The sequence below is a fragment of the Semicossyphus pulcher genome, unplaced genomic scaffold (assembly GCF_022749685.1).
Source record: "Semicossyphus pulcher isolate SPU_LCO1_2020_fin unplaced genomic scaffold, fSemPul1.0.p SCAF_5, whole genome shotgun sequence".
NCBI lineage: Eukaryota > Metazoa > Chordata > Actinopteri > Labriformes > Labridae > Semicossyphus > Semicossyphus pulcher.
In genome coordinates, this window is record NW_027211726.1 from 5676131 (window position 1) to 5697768 (window position 21638).

The following is a 21638-nucleotide window of genomic DNA, read 5'->3' on the forward strand; positions in this document are numbered from 1 at the left end:
GCTCAGTGCATACAGCATAAAACTGCAGATGTGTGAACTAGACACCTAAAGTTTGGAAACACAAATAAAACCATGGAGAAAAAACACGTTTTGACCTCACTACTCATGTGAGAGCTGTTATTGATGAATGCAGCCAAAATAAAACAAAGAACACAACTTGTCAAGTAAAAATAAAAACTGAAACAAAAGTACAAAGCCAAAAACATGCATAATTTACATTTGTAAACAGAAATAATACATCAGCAAAACATGATTAAAACTAAGAAACACATAGCAGTAGTAATAATTCTGTTTTTAGTAACAGTAAAAGACAATCGTGGTTTTCCTTCTGCAATTCAATTTGACGTTTATTATTGTGTACAGGTTTGTAGTGCAACATTTTCCTAAAAACGCAAATTTCCTGAAGTGCACAGACATCAATTACAAAGCAACAAAGTGCTACCTTCCACAGCAGGAGTTTAAATAATACAGAACACTCTACGTAACTAACTTAAGCTTAGATGCTTTTATAATAAACACTGGGATGATTTTAGAGTTAGTAGAGGTGTTAATGGTGGCTTTTGAAGCAAACATTGCAGCTGTATCAAATATATACTGTATAAATACATCTATATCTATATGTAGTGCCCCTTCATAGTAGCATTACAAATACCACAGTCAATTACAGAAGATCAAAATCACATTTCCTCTTCTACAGCTGACCTACAGGTAATTTCCTCCTACTTTGGTAATTCCACAGTATGGTAGAATACAGTGTCCTGACCGAAAACATTTGTAAGATTAAGTTACAGTTATAGTGGACAGGTATCATTGCATGCACAATAACAGTAGTAATCCTCTTTAAATAAATAAAATCACCTTCTAAAAGCCATTTGAATATATTTGGCTGCACCGTCATCAGCAGTGCAGAGAACACAGTCACAGACAGACGAACAGTGAGTGAAGGAGGAAAAACAACACAGCAGGACTCATCTTGGTTAAAGTTGGTGACTCTTAAATGTTCAAGGTTTTGATGCCTTAACATTTTGCTCATAAAAAAAAGATACAGTGCAAACATGTTTTAAACAGACCGAGGAGGTGATGGTGAGGTAGAGGGTGACAGTGTGACAGGGTGAGCGTATAAGGCTGGTAAGAGTATTTGTCAGGAGCTAGCTCCCAAACCTTCACCAGCTCATCTCTCTGGGCGTCAGATGCATCAACTGTAAGATGATGTAGAAATGACTTATGTAGACGATAAGAGATTTTCCTCACGATGGATCAAACAACAAATCTTAAACACCCATTTTCCCTGAAGTACGAGCTGATGTCAGGCGACAAATAATAATCTGTCTGTTTAGCGTCTTGTTTATCGTTCTTCACATTAGGCTTTGATTAATAAAAACACAATAATAAATAATTCAGTTTTCTCATAGTAACACTGTGGTATCCCCCCTGCTACAGTAGAAGGCTAAAGCTATACTTAACACCACATTAACCTTTATTTTCACAAGCTACACCTTTATGAGAGCTGCTACATAACTGGCCATAATGTCACCTTATATTAGGTAAACGTCTTGTTAAGTTTATGTAATACCGGTTTTAAGGTAAAGTTACTCTTGGGCACAAACTCTCAGCAGCAAGTTGAGCTGAATTTCCTGACATGTTAACGTCCTAAAGAAAAGGCTGTAAAGTGACTACTCTGATGGTAGGAATAACAAACGTGTGTAATAGAGAAGTGCTAATTATAAAACGTAACATGGGTTTAGGGTTAGTAAACATCGATCACATATTAGCATAAATACACAGAGATCAGTTCGGTTTAGGCCTCCTGCACAGGTATTAAATAACTGATACTTTATCATACTGGTACGCTTTAAGCTCACGGTTGACGCTGCAGACGGACAGAAAATACAAAGAAAACAATGAAAAATGTAAAAATTACAATACTTAGTTGATGCTGTACAGATTTGCAGATGGTATCACAATTTAGTTAAAGATATAATCTCGATGATTTTCATTTAAATAAATGTCTGTTAAGTCACTTTCTATCGCCAGTTAGTGACGCGTTTTCCATCAGCCAGCAGTGGTTGGTCTGTCAGAGAGGATAGGCGGAGCTAAGCGGCTGCTTTTCCGCTCTCTGCAAGTGTTGCGAGTAAACAGTAATCTACTATGGCTGAACAAACAAAGAAAAGATGGATGACTACAGATACAACTTCAACAAGAAGTGAAAATCCAAAGAAAAAGAAACAAACTCGACGCTCAGATGAAGCAAACAGTCTGAAAAGGAAAGCGACCGTCAGCCAGGAAAATCTAGAGTTACAATCGTAACAAAGGGAGCCAACCATAGCACTCCAACAAATTGCTGTGTATCGCCATAAGGTGTCGCCAAATAGAACGAAACTGAGATCTTCGAGATTATCGCTTTAACATGTTAGTTTTTAACCATCCATAATGACCTCAAAGATTTGATGACCCTAATCACCTACAGTCAATCAAACATGAATTCTGTGAGAAATACAAGAAGAGAAATGAAGCCAGAGTCTGAGGTTTGGATCGATGTTAGACTGTTATGTTAGCATTAGTAAATGAAGGTTTTGAATGTATGTGTCTTTTAAACTCTCATGTTAAGATGCACTTAAGGTTTGGCAGCAAGGCAGTGCACAGGCAGTTATGGGCAGACATTAAATGTAAACACAGACAGAGTGGACGGACAAGGAAGTAAAGACGTTATAAGTGTGAAAGACAAACAGAAAGTAGAAAGAAGAAGGGGGCAGTAAGACTATTGGACACATTATAAGAAGTATGGGTGCACAGAGGCGACAGTTACTGTTGTAGCTTGTTTTAAAATGTGGTCATGCAAACATGAAGTCATAGGCACAGAGTCTGGAAACAAAATATGTGATGGTTCTGTAGTACCAGTGGATATATAGATTATATACAGACAAACAACAACTGTAACTGTAGCCGGTGAAGCACAATACTTCAGCCCAGATAGAGCTGGGCATCAGTGACCAAAAACACAACAAACTATTTAAAAATAAGAAAGTGTTTGCCGCTTTCACAACACATGGACATCGCAGCAAGATGTCGACAGAGCCACACGGGGAGACAGTCATACACGAGACAGAAATGGGAGCGGAGGAAGGAGGCTGTTAGTGTTAGCAGACTCGTGCATGAGTCCAGGCAGCTGATAAGACAGCGAGAGGGTGGATCTGCCTGGACACCCGACTGGTTGCCTCTCCTCAGCCTGTGTGAGAGGTCACCTGCAGAACGGAGGCAGAGAGGGAAAGAGAGAGACGTCTTTAAGTGGCAGAGAGGTTAATAGAAGAGATGTTCAATGGTACTTCAGCTCTGGGTCTGTAGATGTTTAAATAATCAAGTGTACATTTTTTAAGTTAAGTTTTAATCAGGTCTGCCTTCTTCTAATTAACTAGAACAATTGCCTTGTGGTTGTTGCCTCTGCCAACCAGTCAAGTTGCAGTTTATATCCAACAAATGACTCATATGGTAAAAGCAGGCCTACGTTCAGCAGCAGAGGTTGCACCCAAACCTTTTACAGGAGGGACAAAGTACCAGAGAAATGCTGTCCTCTGTGTCTCTCATGTTAAAGTCAGCCGGGCTTTCTCGCTACAGCAGAACTAACAGGTTTGTGCGAGGTAGAGCGAATGGAGATTGTCCTCATCTCAGATGGCGTTGATCTCTCGGACGAATGAGATAATAATAGAAATAAAACAGGTGCGGGCCCCGGTTTGGCTCAGCGATTAAATCGCGTGTCCCGTGTACAGAGGCTATAGTCCCCGATGGGCCGGCCCCTGGTTCGACTCCCACCGTCAGCCCTTTGCCGCGTGTCATCCCCACTCTCTTTTCACCTGTTTCCGACCCGGTCCACCGTCACTGTCCTCTCTCTCTCTGAATAAAGGCATAAAATTCCCCTCTTGTGTTGCTGGTTCCAGTAACCTTTGGCCTTTGACCAATAAAATCTAATCAGTTTGTCCTTAAGTCCAACTGTATTTGAATTTAACCTCCATTTGTCCTAAGATACCCCGTTCACAAGAATGGAGGTGCGGATGTACAGACAAAATGAAAACATTATGCCTGTGTCTACGGCTGTTGCTGGAGCGGTGGCTCAACTGAATGCAGCTTTGATACATCGTACATTCTTCTGTCTGAAATAATGCATTTGAAAATACAATTATCAGACCAGAGACAGCAGTCGAGTAGAAGATGTACTAAATAAAAATCTATGATTTTTTGTGTTGATGCGTTACCTGGGAGATGCTGACTCCGGTCAGTTTCTCCACGGCGTCAGGGAGGCGGGTCATGATGTCGAGCACCTCTCCAGACAGTTTGGCGGCACCCACCTCCCCAAATCCACTGGACACCATGGTAATCTTGTTGGCTTCACACAGAGGCTTGCTAATCTCTTCTGCCATCTAGTGGAAGACGACAGATATCAACCAAAGTTAGGAAAACTGTATTCGAACCTTTACAAACTTGAGTTTAAGGCTGTTAAACTATTAACTCAATGAAAGAAATGAAAGAAAATGAGTGAAATTAACTCTGACATTAGGTAATTTTTAATACATTTTAATGAAAAAACTAAATATTTAATTTGCACATTACCCGAAATATTCGGTTTTATGGTCTTAATTTAAAGTGTGTTTTACGTTTGACATGTTTTAATGGTGTTTTCTGACATATAAATGTTTTCATTATTAAATTTAGATAAACAAGACTGCACAACTCCCCACAAAAAAGGAAGCTTGTGTTTTTGTACTTTTGTACTTACATACAAGTCTCAAGTTTCTGAACGTTAATGCAGCGACTCTCCGTCCAAAGAAAGAACCTCTCTTTGCTTTCTGGTGAAATGTGTTACTCCCAGACTGTAATGATTTCAACACTTACACTTAACACTTAAGTCGTAACTTTTCTATACTATTGGTTTATTTTTTTTTATTTTATTTTTTTGGTTTGTTTGTTCTGTTTATCTGTTTGTTTGTTTTTTTCTGTTCAATGTTACTATCTTGTTTGTCACATTCCTTCAAGGCTCAGCTCCAATCCCAGCTCTTTTCTTTAAGTGTCTTTAATTATATGTTTTTAAATCTGTTTATTTACATAACTCTTTTTCCTGTTGTTGATCATCATCTGTCATGTCTTTTACTGTCTTGTTTTGACACTGTGAAGCACTTTGGTCAGCTCACGTTGTTTTAAATGTGTGTTTGCGTCAATCAGAGTATAAAACTTGGACACAATAGATTTAATAATGAACTGTAATAAGACTAAAAGTGAGCCAAGGGAAGGAATTCGGACAAAACTACAAACCACACTCAGCAGCGATGCGTAAAGAACGGTGGGCTGTAAGGTAAGAACGGCGGTTCTGGACTGTGCAGCGTCTTGTCTCTCACCAGAGGCAGTTTCTCCAGCAGCATGTCCACCATGGCTCCGTCCTTGTACTGCTGGAAGGCCTCCGCCTTCTTCGCCATCTGCTCGGCCTCAGCACGACCCCTGGCCTCCACCGCGAACGCCTCGGCCTCACCTTTCATCTGAAGGAGACGAGAGCACGCCTTTATTTTACCTGAAAATCAACGTTCTCCAAGGGGCAAGAGGTTCACGTGAACGCTTTAAGGCGTAAGACCAACTCTTACAATATTCTCAAAGTTATTTCCATTTTATACTGTTGAGAAAACAGAAGATAAATGAGTTGGGGTTCTGCCTGCTGTAGTGATCAGGGACTCACCTTGATGGACTGGGCCTCTGCCTCTGCCTCCATAATCAACTTCAGACTGGACAGAGCGAGAGAAGGAACAGGCAGAGTCAGACAGAGACAGCTCAAGAGTGAACCATGAATGATACTACAGCATGAGGCAGCCATCTTCATGTTTTAACTTGAATCATTATTTAACTTTACTTAAAAGAAATACTGAGAAGTATCAGATTTAATGATTTTACTCTCAACAATTAAAATACACTTGGTTTGGTATTTAAAGAACAACTTTAAGTTCAATAACTCTTGTTATAATTTACCTTAACATACAATCTATTCTACTATTCACTTAATTTATCTATCTGCGTGAATAGTAGCTGTAGAAATCCTACAAACTCACATAAATCTCTGGTACTTGAACTGAAACACGCCCCGCACACTCACAGCGTCTCTCTGCTGCTTTGGAAGAAGGCAGCGTTAAGCCGACGAGCCTCACAACTCACCGCTGAGCCTCGGCCAGCTTCTCCAGGCGGTACCTCTCAGCGTCTGCGGGTTTCTTCACCTTGGCCTCCAGCTCCTTCTCCCTGCGGGTGATCTCCTGCACCTGCAGCATGATCTGCTGCGTCCGCTCCACCACCTGCACCTGCATCCTCTCCTCCTCGATGCGCTGCTTCGTCTTCGCCACCTGGTTAAATAAGATACAGAGCATTCATATAATATGTCCTCAGTATTGTCAAATATTAAGTCCAGTCATTACATTTGTTTGTTTACATGCGCACTAGTTATTAGGGTTTTCATTATATTTGGAATATGCCTTTTGTTTATACTTGTCTCTTTGTTCTGTTGTTTATACTGCAGGTGCCCTTATAAATCTATACTTTGCATGAAGTATAAATACATTTTGGACATAAAACTTTGTCATAACATTGAACCGATGCTTTTGCTCTTAGTCCAAATATTCTGATAACATGTCGCAGTCCTTGATGCATCCCTCTGAGCTCTCTCTGCAGCTGAGGCTGCTTTCACACCTAAAGTCTGTTTGATCTGAATCAAAGACCAAATTGTTACAATGTTGCATTTTGCCTCGAGTTTGGTTTGTGTTTTCACACGGCAGCTTTTACCAGCGGACAAAAGGTTTTAATGCACGAGGAAACTGCTCTCTGATTGGTCAGAATTTCCACATGGGAGAACAAGTAAACAAGAAGAGAGAGAATTGCGGACTTAAACGTTGTCTGGGTGTTTTTTACTCGACATTGTTCCACAGCTCGATCAGCTCCATCTCCTTTACTTTTTCACTGAACACTTTGAACACCTCCGTGTTCTTGTGCGTTTCAACGAGCATCAGTGAAATTGTTTGGTCAGCACATATTTCTATTAGAGCCTTCCCGCTGCTAAAAGCTGCCGTGTGAACACAAACCGAACTCGAGGCACAATGCAATATTAGAACAGTTTGGTCTTTGATTCGGATCAAACAAACAGACTTCAGGTGTGAAAGCAGTCTCTGAAAGTCTATGTGACATAACTTTATGCTGCTTGGAGGATTGTGGGTCTATATTGCAAAAAAAACAAATCATGCAGGTATGCAAACTGCACATAAACAAGATGTATTAGGGCATCTTGGTATTAATGGCAAGCTGCATTTGACATAAATGTTTTCTGGCGCACTAAAAACTATGGAAGTAAAGTTATTGGAACATTTGTTTTTATGGGACTTGAGAAACCTGCTTATTCGTATCCATGCTGCCATGATTCAGTTTCCTGGTTCCTGTTCCTCTGAGTGCACTTGTGTCTGCCAGGCGCTGATCAATCCTGTGCAGGGCACTTATGCACAACCTCTTGGTTCTAAAAATATCCAGCTCGCTTGTCAAAATAATAACATTACCCAGTCGCTATTCACTCTTGTTTACCTGCAGCTGGTAGGCCATCTCGGACTCAGCTTTCTTAGTGTTCACCTCGATGTCATATGCTGCCTTCTTCAGCTCATAGTCCCTCTGGGCTTTCGCCATGTCGATCTCATTCTTGTATTGAGCCGAGACTTTCTCCTGCATGGCATGAGCCTCCTGCAGGGACAAGAGAGAGGCGGAGACAGAGGAAGGAGATGGAAACAGGATTAACAGGATGATAAAGATATAAGAATTTAGTCAAATATAAATTGGGATTAAGTAAAACTGAAAACAAGCCACAGTCCATGTTAGACTTAGTGCTTCTCAAAAAAAAGAACACAATTCCGATAAAGTCTGTTGCTCAGAGACTTCTATGCAAACATTTACAGGAATAACAGTGTACTGGAGGATAGACACGATGTCATATATCTCACCCTGATCACAGCATCTCTCTTGTTCTTGGCCTCTCCGATGCGAGCGTCTTTCTGAACCTGGGCTGTTCGTGCCTTTCCCAGGGAATGCAGATAATCCTGCGTAGGAAAAAGAGGTAAAAAAGTAAAGACAGGGTTAAGCCAACAAGAAGAAAAATCTTTTATGTTAAGTTTATGTTTCCATCTTTTTGCTTAAAACTTTTTTTCCACTAAATACACATGAGTTATACATTCGTAAACAATAAAAGTTGGAGAGAATGACCAGCGGAAACGTGTGGCTACCTGGTCGTCGTGAACATCCTTAAGTGTGTAGCTGACCACGCTGATGCCCATGTTGACCAGGTCAGAGGAAGCAACCTTAAAAACCTGCTCAGAGAACTTCTTACGGTCCTTGTAGATCTCCTGGAACAGGAAGATGTTTTGCACTCCAAAAGTCAGTGATCTGTGTTTGATGCAACTCACATAAATAAAACCCTTAACACGAATCTTTTTCACTCTTTCTGTCAAATAGTCTCAGATAAATTAATCATTTGTATTGGGAGTAAATCTCGCAAGGAGCACGGCGACAGGGCAGCATGGTTTCAGTCTAAACTCCAGTAAGCCCGGCATAAAAACAACCATGAGATCCTCACCTCAACAGTCAGGTGTGCGATGATGGCCCGCTGGTGTCCCTCCAGAGTCTCCAAAGCGATCTGAGCGATCTCGGCCTCTGACTTCCCCATGAACATCTGGCAGGCTGCAGCCAGCATCTGTTTGTTCTGACCCTGGATCTTCATCTGCAGGAAACAGCAGCAACACTGACATTATCCCAGGGTTAATTCCTCTGCACGTAAACAGCTGGTTTTTGTGCGCAAATCAAGACATAACACTCGAATATAAAACAACATCTGCTGTCAGATGTTGCAGAAACTACATTTGGACAGGAAACACACAAGAAACATGTAGAATAAATGTTTTTTAAATCCTTGCAGGTCACTCGCTGATGCTGGGATTTTAATATTCTATAAGAGGCTGCCTGATTCATTACATTTAATACATTCAAGGACATGTGAAGGGCAGATGCTCTGCATTTATTTATCTATCCTGACTCTACCTTCTCTGGCAAACACTCAGAGATAAGGATGAGCCATCAAGAAGACACTACAGGCCATTAGCAGATACACAAACCCCACAGCTACATCTGTATCATTTCATATAGCAGTGTTTAGATGAGAACTGACGGTTGGTTTCCTTCTGATGACCCACAGAAACTATTAGTCTACACCTGTCCACTGAGCAAAACCCGTGCATGCATTAACCATACGCTGTATAAAAGGTCATTGGTGTTGACCCACACTCACCTGGGCTATCCCGGTGACAGAGATGGGCACCCCGTGGCGGGTGTAGACTTTATCACTCTTCACGTTCAGAGTCAGAGTGTTCAGGGAAATCCTGGAGAGATGCAGAGTAAGAGATGTCAGGGAAAAGATGATTATTGATTGATTACCCACTGCTCTTTTGATATACATTAAAGGGTAGTCATTTCTGCTTTGTACTTGTGCTGAGTCGCAAGCACTGAGTGCACGACGTCACAGGTGCAGGATGCAACACTCAGGCTAACATAACTTTAAGTCTGGAACCATGTGATGAACTGGAGTTAATGTAGGAGGAGCAGCATGTGCACTTAAAGATTTAAATGTGTCCTTGACTGGCCTGCACGAAGGTTAAGAATGTTAAACGCGAGTGAAGTATAAATCAAAGTGCTACTGTAAAGCGGATGTTGCCACGTAGGCAATTAAAGGTAAGATTATTAGACTAAATATAGATATTATTTACCATTTCTGATTTTCATCAGGTGAGGAGAAGATGGCCCTGTTTTGATTCTGAGTCCATCAGTCATCCTGTCACTTTAAGAGTGTATATATATCATTCATTGCTTATTTTAAACATCCTTTAATGTAAAGTTTGTCTTTCCTTTCCAATTGCGACTGTTTTGCTGCTGCAGAGCATTTTGCAATCTTATCATGTTTATCTAGATGTCAACAGTTCTGTAGACAACAGTGGACGTTCCTGTTTGCCAACCTCTGAATCTGCTGAATGCACGGGATGACGAACACTCGGCCTCCGGGGATCATCAGTGGAGGAGAACGACAAAAACCTGGGAGACATGAGACCAAACGGAGTCTTGAATCTGAGTTTGAATATAATTAATGTCACAATATAAACAAAATAATGCAGCATAATGTTGTTTTTATTTTGGTCTAACACTATTTCAACATTTTCCCATCAGAAAATTTACTTTTATCATATTTTCCTCTTCAGAATTAAATATTAAACCAAAAACTGGATAAGGTGCATGGATGGGTTTTAACTAACAAAACGTCGACATTCAAGACATTGTTTACAACTAAATGTTTTAAATATGTAGAATATTCTGTCCAATCTTGAATGATTTTACTCTTTATTATTGTTTTGTGGGTGTGTTTTTTTCTAAAGGTAACAAAAGATATTGTTGCCATTATACAGGGCATCATTTTACCTGACACCACCATAGCCTCGTTGGGACCACAGGTGTAGAACATGCTTGCTGATCCTCCTTTACTGAAAACAAAAAGAAACAGCAGATAAATAAAAGGCACTATTAGTAAATCCCACTTAATGCTCAGTTTGATTATTAAATTATTTGAAAAATCCAGTTGCAATGTGGTAGGTTGTTGGGCATTATTTCCCATTTATTCTAATAACTTATTTTCAAAAATAAGGCCTGCAATAATCTGTGATAGTCTATGTTGTAGAAAATAGTCACAGAGGAGGGAGGGGCTGTGGTGGGTAGCACACAGCTAGGCTGTACAGCAGGGCTTAAATCTAATTACACAAATGTTGCGCAGTAAAATCCGCAAGAAAGCTGCACGAATATCAGAAAATACCACAAATTAGAGCCGCATATTAGGAAAAATTAGGCTTATTAGGCTTAAACAATATAAACGCCACTCTTGGCAAATTGCTTGCGGTTAGCTGTCTAACCATTAACTCACACACATTTGTGTTTACAATCGAGAATGGCTGTGGATAGAGGCGAATATAATCACTCACTTACCGGTTGGTAGATAAACGATGTGGTTTAGGTAGAGTAGGGGGAAAATGGCAGTAAAAGTAGCGGTCTGTAATGGTTAAAAATAATGTAATCTTATCCCAGGTGACGAATATTCCTGTAAGGTACCAGTTTATGCGGCCAGTATAACACAACAGTGACTGCAGCTCAGCGGCTTGTATTGAGCATGCCCATCACTCAAACTGTGTGCGTCTGCCATCTAGTGGCCTGGTGGGGAACTGCCATGAATACAGTTTATACTGGGACGCAGTCTCAGTGCAGTTTGTCCTATATATACTGTATTTGCCTCACTTTACATATACAGATATTAATAACTCTAGTAAAAAGGGGCATATAAAATCCATGATCTAACTACAATGGCAATATGGTCCAATGTATATAATTTTTCAGATATATTTTAAGTTATTGCATGTTTACTCAATAATACAAAACGTGATATCAGACAAAAAATGTATATCAGACATGTTTCCAAAACTCCACTTAATGTGGTGAGTGTATACAGTATATTACTTTAAGTGCACAAAAAGTGAGGAATTGCAGACACAACAATATTTAGATGTCATGGAAAAAATTACATTTTTTACCAATAATTTTGCTCTCCCCTCTTATAATTTTTTGCCCTTAATAAATAGTAATATATTGAATACCTTACATAAGTTAAAAATAAATGTCCAATAAATCACAGGCCATATATTTACTTTATAGGGGCTTTTTCGATTTCAGTTTTACATTTACGGGACGATGTTTATTTTAAATATTAAACCAGGTTTATTATTCTTTCCATTGCACTAATAAGTAATAAATAGCCTTCTTAGGTGTAGTCTACCTAACTAATTATTTTATTTATTGTGTAAATTAAATGTAAATTGTGCTGCCTTATTTTAACGCATAATAAAAATGTAATTGACCTACGACCTCATTGTATTCTATTCTATTCTATAATTTTCTATTCTATTCTGCATTGTTTTATTGAGGTTTGTGAAGCTCCAACGGGGCAGTGATGACAAACCCCGGCACTCCCTCTCCTCTTCCGGTCCTTGCCTTTGAGCCCAGGAAACCCCTTTGGAAAGCGGTCCTTTCAGCCAATCAGCGGCGGAGCGACAGCGAGAAGAGCCAATCATACTCGTCATCAGCATGATGGCTGCGTCCCAAAACTTTAGCTCCGCCTGTAGTACTCACAGCAGCCCGTAGTCTCTCCAGACTGTCTGTCAGATCTGTCTGTGTTTAGTCAGTAGGTCAACAGTTTCACGTTATCTCCTCCACACTTCACTTTTATCACGAACTACCATCCATCATGAGGGAAATTGTGCACATCCAGGCCGGCCAGTGCGGAAACCAGATTGGTGCTAAGGTAGGAAGAAATAGTTTGAACAAATGAACTCTTTTTTTTTTTTTTGTTTATTCCAGTTTTGATAATAATTAAATTCTTAAAACTTTAGAGCCCTGTCTTATCTTTGGAGTTAACAGTTTTAGAAAATAATTATCGTAATTTAAAAGATAAAATCAACTGCCTAGTTTGTAGTTTTGTCTAGTTGTTTATTATTAACCAAAAAACACCCAGTGATACATTTTTGTATATAGCAGGACCAGACAGTGCAGCCCTATTGTTTGCACTCAAGCATTTAAACCATGTAATCTGATCATCCTTCACTAGTGTCTGACTGGGTTCAAATCTTCAGGTTTTAGATTTTAGTTTCAGAAGGTATACTTCATGGTGTACTTCATCCCAAATGTTGAATATACAGTCTTTCATATACATTAATATAATTTGTTTTCTAGCTTTACTAGCATAACATTTATTTGGTTTCAATGTAAGGTACCTATAGAAGAAAATAGGCGCATTCAATTTATAGTCAATAGTTGTAACAAGGCAAATGCACTAGTGCACAACTATTCAATAAATCTTTTAACTCCAAGTCAAAATATAAATTAAATAGGAAATCTTACTTACTTAAAGCTCCTGTGAGGAGTTTTTATCTGGTTATGAAAATAATTGTGATTACTCTACACGACCTACAAAAGCAAAACCAGACCATCAGCGACGAGATCGATTATTTCTGTAGTAGTTTTTAATGCCTGAAACTGCTGGCGGGTGGTAGGTGTCAGACAAAGCGATTAACTGCACGCTGCCTTTGTTTACGTTTTCCAGGGCAAACATTAAAGTGCGTACATATGACTGAGAAAGCAGGATGAGATTTTTTGTTTAAAACCACCACTTAAGCATGTACAGCACAAAATCAGCAAAGAGATAAGAAGTACGGCTTTGTCCACAGGGGGCGCCAAAATCAACACAAACCGAAAGTTCCTCAAAGGAGCTTTAACTCTACTGTAACAAAAATACTACCTGCAACGCCGTAAGATTTTACAAAGTATGAGACAGAAACAGTAGCTTAAATCTCTGTAGTAACATCCTAGTAATGTGATTATAAAAGTACCACAAAGTGATACCATATAATACCCGTCAGCTTCAAGGAACTGTGTTGTGATACTGTATGTGTGGGATAATTAAAGAGTAATCTGTGCATTGTGTTTATGCATATTATGAACAGTGACAATTGACGGATTTGGAACTGTTGACAAAACAGAGTCTGAAGTCATTGATCCATGAATAATGAAGCAGACACGCAGGGCCAGCTGCTGTCTTGGCCGCCTGGTGAGCCGGACTCTCTTTGTCATTTAGAAAAGGGAGAGGAAAAAAAACAAAACAAGTGAAGAGGGTGAAAAGAAAGAGAAATTTGCTGAGGCAGAGGAGAGGAACACAGCCGGAGGGGGTGCAGGGGGATAGATAACAAGTGGCCCAGTGTCTGCTCTGAAAGCACAGATGAGGTTGTTTTAAATAGCTGCTTTTCCAGTGTATCACATGCACAGGCCCCCGAACCACCAGTGACTCATGAACATGAGGCGATTATCTGAAAAATATGTGTTCTATCAGCATTTTAGCTGCAGAGCTTTAAATGTCCTGTGGTCTTTCAACACTACATTTCCCAGAGATACACGGTCAGCAGCTGCAGCCATTCACTGATATGTCATCAGATGGAAATTAATCTGCAACAACTTTTGATAGTCAATTATTTTTTTCAGTGAAACGAGACCAACCTTTACTTCTCAGAGGTGCATATGTGATTGGATTATCAATGAAATATCTTTGAAATGAGGGTTTAGACTGTTTGTCAGGCAAAACAAGGAGTTTGAAGACGCCACTCTAATCTAAATAAAGATTTTATAGAATAAACTAGTTGTCAAATGTTAGGGCTGCAACTTACAATTGTTTTCATCATCGATTAATCTGCTTTGTCACCATTAATTTATCATTTATTCCACCAAATGTCAACATCATGGAGGATCTGAATCACCATGTCCCACAGCCTGACGTGTCTTGATGTTGCTTCTTTTGTCCAACCTGCAGTCCAAACCAAAACACTCTTTATTTACTGTCATAGATGACAAATAAAAGGAGCAAATCCTCACATTTAAGAAGATGAAAGCAGCTAATATTTGACAGTGTTGCTTGATCAAATTAAATATCAAAATAGTAGGTATATCATTTTCTTTAATCGACAGCATTGCAGCTCTAGAGTAGGCAAGCTTTGATTCGTTATTTCTGCATAAGAAGCAGGACTCAAACACTGAAAGCTTTGCACTGAAGAAACACTTCTGATGAATATAATCTGAAAGGGTATGTAGCTTCTATTTGCACTATATATATTTGTCCTGTCACACACCCCTCCTGCAGGCGCTCCCCGGGGCAGTTGGTGCAACAAAATGAGGTGTGGCAGCAACATATGTGGCGACTCTGACTGCACTTCTCAATGGCCCTGATCAGTGAAGACGGGTGTATTTACAGAGGACTTAGTGGGGCTGAGGTCATCCTCATTTAACAATGGATTAACTCTGCGTGAACTCGCTTGCTTACACAATCTAGCTCCAACCAAAAATCAGCGCGGGTCTGTTACGTTGCTGAGAAACAGGTATGATCCAGTGAGTGATTAGCTTAGAGGGGTCATAGCACCTGTTAGCTTCACCTTTTGCTATTTCTTATCACTTGCATATAAAGTCGTCTTTACTTTTGTGTAAATAATATGTTTTTCTTATAGTTTTTTCTTGCACATTTAAAGCTGTAGAAGTTACTTTTTCCCAAATCTTCTCCACTAAACTTCACCTTGTTGCCGTGTTGATCACAGGAGGTGAATCCAGGGACAGCCGAAGTAGTAAGATTAATAAAATGGGATCTTCTTGCCCACCAGTCTCCCCCTTTTTCTCTCCCCCCCCCCACACACAGACATGCCAACCTCCCCCTGCTTATCTCACCCTCCTCTCTGTACACACACACACACACACACACACACACACACACACACACACACACACAGTCCATGGCACAGATTAGGGTCAGTTGACTGAGCTGGTGTGACAGTGTGCGCTGGTGTCTTAACTGAGTTTGGCGTTAATGTCTCGGCCTGTAGAAACAGGACCGACTGAATCCTCTGAGAAAGATCTTTCTCAGACCCTCCGAAGGCAAAAGGAAAACGGGAGTTTAAGTTCTTTTAAAGTTTTAGAGGGCGTGTTGAAACCAAAGTTTGTGTTCATGTGTGATAAGCTTTAAAAATCCAAGTGAAATATCCTCCTATGAGCTACTTACAGGATATTGATCTCAAGCTAAACTCATGTTGAAGATGAGACATCCTGTGACTTTTAATTAAGAAACATTTGTCCTGTTCGGTTTAGAGACTTTCTGCAAATTAGAAGCAGCAAGTAGAAACTTTTACTCTAGGTTTAACTGGTTATGTAACCCTCTCAGTTTAACATAGGGATCCTTTCTGTGTGGAGTTAGCATGTTCTCCCCGTGCATCCCTCTAGGTACTCCTGCTTCCTCACACAGTTCAAAGACATGCTCGTTAGGTGTGAGTAGGTGTGTGAGTGAGACAAAAAGAAACATTGGATCCGAGTTCCCACAAAATCAGACATTTATGGCACACAGCTTAGAAGGGCCGCTGTGTTTACATTAAAACATGGCAAAGTTTGGCATCGAGACGTACATTAAAATGTAGCAGGAGGAGATTTTCCTTTAGAGAGTAATGCTCATTATTAAAAGAGATATACACTCACCGGCCACTTCATTAGGTACACCTGAAAAATCTAATATAATCCTGTACACCAGCTCAGCCATACGATTTGCTTTAATGTTGCCTGTAATGTACAGGCTGTTTTTCTAAGCTGTCATTCAAGTGTTAATTCAATCATATTTCAGCGTCAAGATCATAAGTGGTGATGGGGCTGTGCTGAGCTGCATTATATTCAGAGGTGTTTCTGATACTCTGGCCCCTCATGTATGTAAATGGTGAGGACAAAAAATTAGCGACACATTTCATTATAATTTAGTTCAGTACAACAGCACCTTTAAACTATGGCCTCAGTAATAAAAACAATTAAATTCAAAAAAACAAAGTCAATAAAACCTAAACTTGATAGAAGCAGAATCCATGGCAGTGCTGTTGTATTGAACTGCATTAGATTGTACAGGTGTACCTAATGAAGTGGCCGGTGAGTGTATATTGACAAAATAACTAAAAAGTTAAAAAGGGCCGTTTCAGAATTACTTAAAGTAACAATCTCAAACTTCTTCATTTAAATAAATGTCTGTTAAGTCTCTATCTATCGCCGAATGAGGTAACACAATGGTGACTATGGAGTCTATGGCCCGCTGATGAAAGCCTTTGCATGTGCAGTATTACAGACTGGGTGTCTGTGGCGAAAACACAAGTGGCGCCCAGTTAGTGACGCGTTTTCCATCAGCCAGCAATTAAACTGGGAAGAGTGCTCCTGTAATGACTGACTATTGCCAGTGGGAGGCGCTCAAGAGCACAGCCATTGAAATCTTGGAAATTGTATTTTTAATGTTATGTTGGCCTCCTGAGATATATCTTACTGTTTATTATAAAGACACAACATAAATTTTCCAACATTTTTACATCAAATCCGTCCATTCATTATCTACTGCTCATCCTGTTAAGGGTTGCAGGGGGGCTGGAGCCTATCCCAGCTGTCACTGGTTGTGAGGCGGGGTACAACCTTTCACGCTCACACATACGAGCAGTTTAGAGTCACCAGTGAACCTCACGAGCATGTCTTTGGACTGTGGGAGGAAGCCGGAGTGAGCCCACGCATGCACGGAGAGAACATGCAAACTCCACACAGAACCGTGATTCGAACTAGAACCTTCTAGCTGTGAGGCGACAGCGCTCAACACCGCATTAATGTGTTAATTAAGTAACACCATAATCAAAGTAATTGTTAAACATGCTTCTTTGCTTATTTGTTACACAGTTGTTCCTGGCTACTTTACAAATCTAGCAGATGATTTAAATTGTTTTTAGCTGGTGATCTGGATCAAAGCTGCAGTCCCTTTTAATTCCAAACAGCCGGCGGGTTGGAAAGAACAAATTGTGGGTCTCTGCCTGGTTGCACAATCACACCACATGATATTGTGGATTTGCTCCATGAAATCGATGATTGAAGAATAATAAAACAGAGATTTCCGTTCACCACAAGGCCACTGTTGCCTGCAGAAAGCTTCTCTAACCAGATTCGAGCAGGAGATGTTACAGAACATGTTTCTTTTTTTAGGTGATCTCATGACTGCAGCAGGTAATCAGATGTTTGTGTGAAGCACAGAGCAGTGATTGTAAACAGCTCTCCTCTTTCCCCACTCAGGCCTGCAGTCATGCTCATAATCAGCACACAAAGATCTCTCTAAGACATGTTTCCAAGACTGTGACTGAGAAACTTGATCATGACTAAAGCTGCAGATGGAGGTTCAGGGTTAAAGCCCACAGTAAGAATTATTGTTTTAAAGTGTCTAGACTTTAACACATGCAGGTAAATCAAAGTGAGAGGCCATCACTAAACAAACCCCCCCTTACAGTGCACAGCCTCTTTACTGATGATGTATTGGCCTGTGTGTTTCTGTGTGCAGTTCTGGGAGGTGATCAGCGACGAGCATGGCATTGACCCAACAGGAACCTACCATGGAGACAGCGACCTGCAGCTGGACCGGATCAGTGTGTACTACAACGAGGCCACTGGTAAGACCCTCCTGACACACTCTGAGGTGTGTGTTTGATAGGACGAGCTGGGACGTCCCTGTGTGGAGACACGGAATAACTGCAGCAGCATGGAAGAAGATGGATATAAAACTAGAGCTATTAGTTTACACCACGTCAAGCCAGTCAATACAGCCACTAAAAGCGCTTGTTTTTGCTGCTGACAGGCTCAGATCGTTATAATAAGTGTCTGACAGCACTGTGGCAGCCATGCTACTTTACCTTATACTCTCTGTTGTTGTCTGTAACCAAGTCTCGCTCACGGAGAGGTCTCGCGCTGAAATCTCGCGTGAGACCGTAGTTGTTGCAGGAAGAAGGAGAAAGGAGTGAGAGAAGGCGAAGACGAAGAGGGAGAAGTGCCGTTAGTTGTGTCGGAGTACAGTGCTCTCAGACACTTATTATAACAATAGGGTCTAGGTTGAAGTTATCCTTTAAAGCACTATTTACACTATAATATGTATGTATGTATGATGTAACCATTTAAATGTTCCAATTGTGCTCACTGGTTTTATGTCAACTTATGTGTAACATGGCAGTTTTATGTATGAGCAGCCAAATGTCGCAGATTTACTCAACTACAGCTAAAGAAAGAAAGAAAATCTAAAGTTTGTCCCTTTGCTGTGAGGCAGTATTACTGAGAATAAGTTAAAATACTCCTTAATCATTAATAAAAAGACCTCAAAGGGCAACATGTTTGCTACTTTTAGAGAAAAAGTACTTAATTGTACAACAAAATGAAGTTTGTGGAGGTTTGACAGCTGCTTCCTGCAATTTTATGGACTTTAACTCCATCTAGTGGCCACATGCCGTACTACGTCCTCACAACACCAGCTGTTAGACTGCGTAGCTGGTTCCTTTCTTTATAATACTCATTACTGAGTGAGAATTTCACAACAACCTGGCTTCTAAAAAAAAAATAATATTTATCAGAAACAGTCAAATACGGTTTAAAGCTACAGTGTTGATCCACAGGAATAGTCCTTTATGTAAAACAGTGTAATAGATTCCCCTTCTTCAAGTTGAATTCTATTTTACATCACATGACGCACTGAGCTGACACGTTGTTTTTGTGTGTTCAGGGGGGAAGTACGTGCCCAGAGCCATCCTAGTGGATCTGGAACCAGGAACCATGGACTCGGTCCGCTCGGGACCCTTTGGACAAATCTTCAGACCGGACAACTTTGTGTTCGGTAAGAACAGCAACAGGAGACAAAACACAGATCATGGAGTCTCCAGTTGAAGGATACATTCTTGGTGTACCTGGATTTGACTGACTCAAGTTGTGGTTTGTGAGTGGATGGCAGGACAGAAAAGAAACCTTCTGTTTTTACTCCGCAGGTCAGAGCGGAGCAGGAAACAACTGGGCCAAAGGTCACTACACGGAGGGGGCCGAGCTGGTGGATTCGGTCCTGGATGTGGTGAGGAAGGAGGCTGAGAGCTGTGAGTGCCTGCAGGGTTTCCAGCTCACACACTCCCTGGGAGGAGGCACCGGCTCCGGCATGGGCACCCTGCTCATCAGCAAGATCAGGGAGGAGTACCCCGACCGCATCATGAACACCTTCAGCGTGGTGCCCTCTCCGAAGGTAACACACAAGACAGTCTCCTATGGCCTCTGTTAAAACACCATTGCATATTAGATATCACCATATTTGACCTCATTATTAATGTCTCTTTTGTTTTTTGAGTTAAATAAAATGTTTAAAGGTAAATCAGCAGATGTGTAGAGAATATTGATTTGCTGTCAGCCAGCTGTTGACGTCCCCTGTCTCTGTGTCTCCAGGTGTCGGACACAGTGGTGGAGCCGTACAACGCCACGCTGTCAGTCCACCAGCTGGTAGAAAACACAGATGAGACATACTGCATTGACAACGAAGCTCTTTACGACATTTGCTTCCGCACGCTCAAACTCACCACGCCCACCTACGGCGACCTCAACCACCTGGTGTCAGCCACCATGAGCGGCGTGACCACCTGCCTGCGCTTCCCCGGCCAGCTCAACGCCGATCTGAGGAAACTGGCCGTCAACATGGTTCCCTTCCCCCGTCTGCACTTCTTCATGCCCGGCTTTGCCCCTCTGACCAGCAGGGGGAGTCAGCAGTACCGCGCCCTGACCGTGCCCGAGCTCACCCAGCAGGTGTTTGACTCCAAGAACATGATGGCGGCGTGCGACCCTCGCCACGGCCGCTACCTGACCGTGGCCGCCGTGTTCCGTGGCCGCATGTCCATGAAGGAGGTGGATGAGCAGATGCTGAATGTCCAGAACAAGAACAGCAGCTACTTCGTGGAATGGATCCCCAACAACGTGAAGACGGCCGTGTGCGACATCCCGCCACGTGGCCTCAAGATGGCCGTCACGTTCATCGGCAACAGCACGGCCATCCAGGAGCTGTTCAAACGCATCTCTGAGCAGTTCACCGCCATGTTCCGCCGCAAGGCCTTCCTGCACTGGTACACGGGCGAGGGCATGGACGAGATGGAGTTCACCGAGGCGGAGAGCAACATGAACGACCTGGTGTCCGAGTACCAGCAGTACCAGGACGCCACGGCCGAGGAGGAGGGGGAGTTTGAGGAGGAAGTGGAGGAGGATGCCTAATGAAGTAATGAAAAAATGATGCAACTTGTGCTGGAGAAGAAAATTACCAAAAAGAGAAAAATCCTTAAAAAAGTGAAAAGAGAAAAATCTTGTGATGTAAAATGAAAGAATGTAGCAGAGCGAATAAGGACGAGTGGTTGGCGAAGCACGACGGTCTGAGTTTGTTAAAGGACGGATTGAAATGTTAGAAAGAAATGTGAAGTGAAAGAGAAGCGGGATAAAAAAAAAAACAGGATCAGAAATGCGTGACCAAATTAATGTGCCATGGTGTTCAGTTAATTGTGACACCAAAAAAAGACGGTTTGTCTGAACTATCCTCCCAAATTCTTTTAGCAAACATTGAAACCAGACATTCCTCTTCATTTTTCTACACAAGATACAGGAAGCAAAAAGAACTTGATAGGAAAACATTCACCACCCTTCATACTGTGAAGTTAAAGTGAAAATCTCGAAGATCTCAGTTTCGTTCTCTTTGGTGGCACCTCTGGGGATAAACGGTAATTGCAGTGGTTGTTGGTTGGTTTGTTGTTGCATGTGTGACGTCCACGGTCAGCTCCGGTTGTAACTCTTGATTTTCCTGGCTGACGGTCGCTTTCCTTTTCAGACTGTTTGCTTCATCTGAGCGTCGAGTTTGTTTCTTTTTCTTTGGATTTTCACTTATTTCTGAAGTTGTATCTGTAGTCATCCATCTTTTCTTTGTTTGTTCAGCCATAGTAGATTACTGTTTACTCGCAACACTTGCAGAGACTGGAAAAGCAGCCGCTTAGCTCCGCCTACCCTCTCTGGCAGACCAACCACTGCTGGCTGATGGAAAACACGTCACTAAGTGGGCGCCGCTTGTGATTTTTTCCGGGAAT

General features: G+C 41.3%; 2 protein-coding genes across 3 annotated transcripts; one reads left to right on the forward strand and one right to left on the reverse strand.

Annotated features, from left to right (window-relative positions):
* Positions 1-285: 285 nt before the first annotated feature.
* flot1a (flotillin 1a) lies at positions 286-11193 on the reverse strand. The gene is made up of 13 exons (XM_069681194.1): positions 11074-11193; positions 10516-10577; positions 10059-10134; positions 9338-9428; positions 8630-8773; positions 8280-8399; positions 8001-8096; positions 7591-7743; positions 6187-6368; positions 5717-5762; positions 5385-5522; positions 4248-4412; positions 286-3242 (listed from the first exon to the last, which is right to left on the reverse strand). Exons 2-13 carry the CDS (start codon positions 10556-10558, stop codon positions 3222-3224), a joined length of 1275 nt encoding a protein of 424 aa, XP_069537295.1. The 5' UTR covers positions 10559-10577; positions 11074-11193; the 3' UTR covers positions 286-3221.
* A 1113-nt stretch (positions 11194-12306) lies between these two features.
* Positions 12307-21303, forward strand: LOC138608344 (tubulin beta chain-like). 2 transcript variants are annotated; one of them, XM_069680908.1, is made up of 5 exons: positions 12307-12439; positions 18062-18170; positions 19268-19378; positions 19527-19771; positions 19969-21303. In XM_069680908.1, the coding sequence occupies exons 1-5, from the start codon at positions 12383-12385 to the stop codon at positions 20779-20781; spliced, it is 1335 nt and encodes a 444-aa protein (XP_069537009.1). In that variant the 5' UTR covers positions 12307-12382; the 3' UTR covers positions 20782-21303. The 2 variants fall into 2 exon arrangements, with proteins under 2 accessions (XP_069537009.1, XP_069537010.1); XM_069680909.1 differs by lacking the exons at positions 12307-12439; positions 18062-18170 and having other exon boundaries at positions 19334-19378; positions 19532-19771.
* The last annotated feature ends 335 nt before the right edge of the window (positions 21304-21638 follow it).

Excerpts from the sequence above, each read along its gene's own strand:
- flot1a (XM_069681194.1), bottom strand. The coding sequence starts at position 10,558 with ATGTTCTACACCTGTGGTCCCAACGAGGCTATGGTGGTGTCAG. Across the intron at positions 8,774-9,337 it reads CTGTCACCGGGATAGCCCAG|ATGAAGATCCAGGGTCAGAA; the intron begins GTGAGTGTGGGT and ends TGTTTCCTGCAG. Across the intron at positions 8,097-8,279 it reads AGGATGTTCACGACGACCAG|GATTATCTGCATTCCCTGGG; the intron begins GTAGCCACACGT and ends TTTCCTACGCAG.
- LOC138608344 (XM_069680908.1), top strand. The coding sequence starts at position 12,383 with ATGAGGGAAATTGTGCACATCCAGGCCGGCCAGTGCGGAAACCAGATT. Across the intron at positions 12,440-18,061 it reads GAAACCAGATTGGTGCTAAG|TTCTGGGAGGTGATCAGCGA; the intron begins GTAGGAAGAAAT and ends TTCTGTGTGCAG. Across the intron at positions 19,379-19,526 it reads ACCGGACAACTTTGTGTTCG|GTCAGAGCGGAGCAGGAAAC; the intron begins GTAAGAACAGCA and ends TTTACTCCGCAG.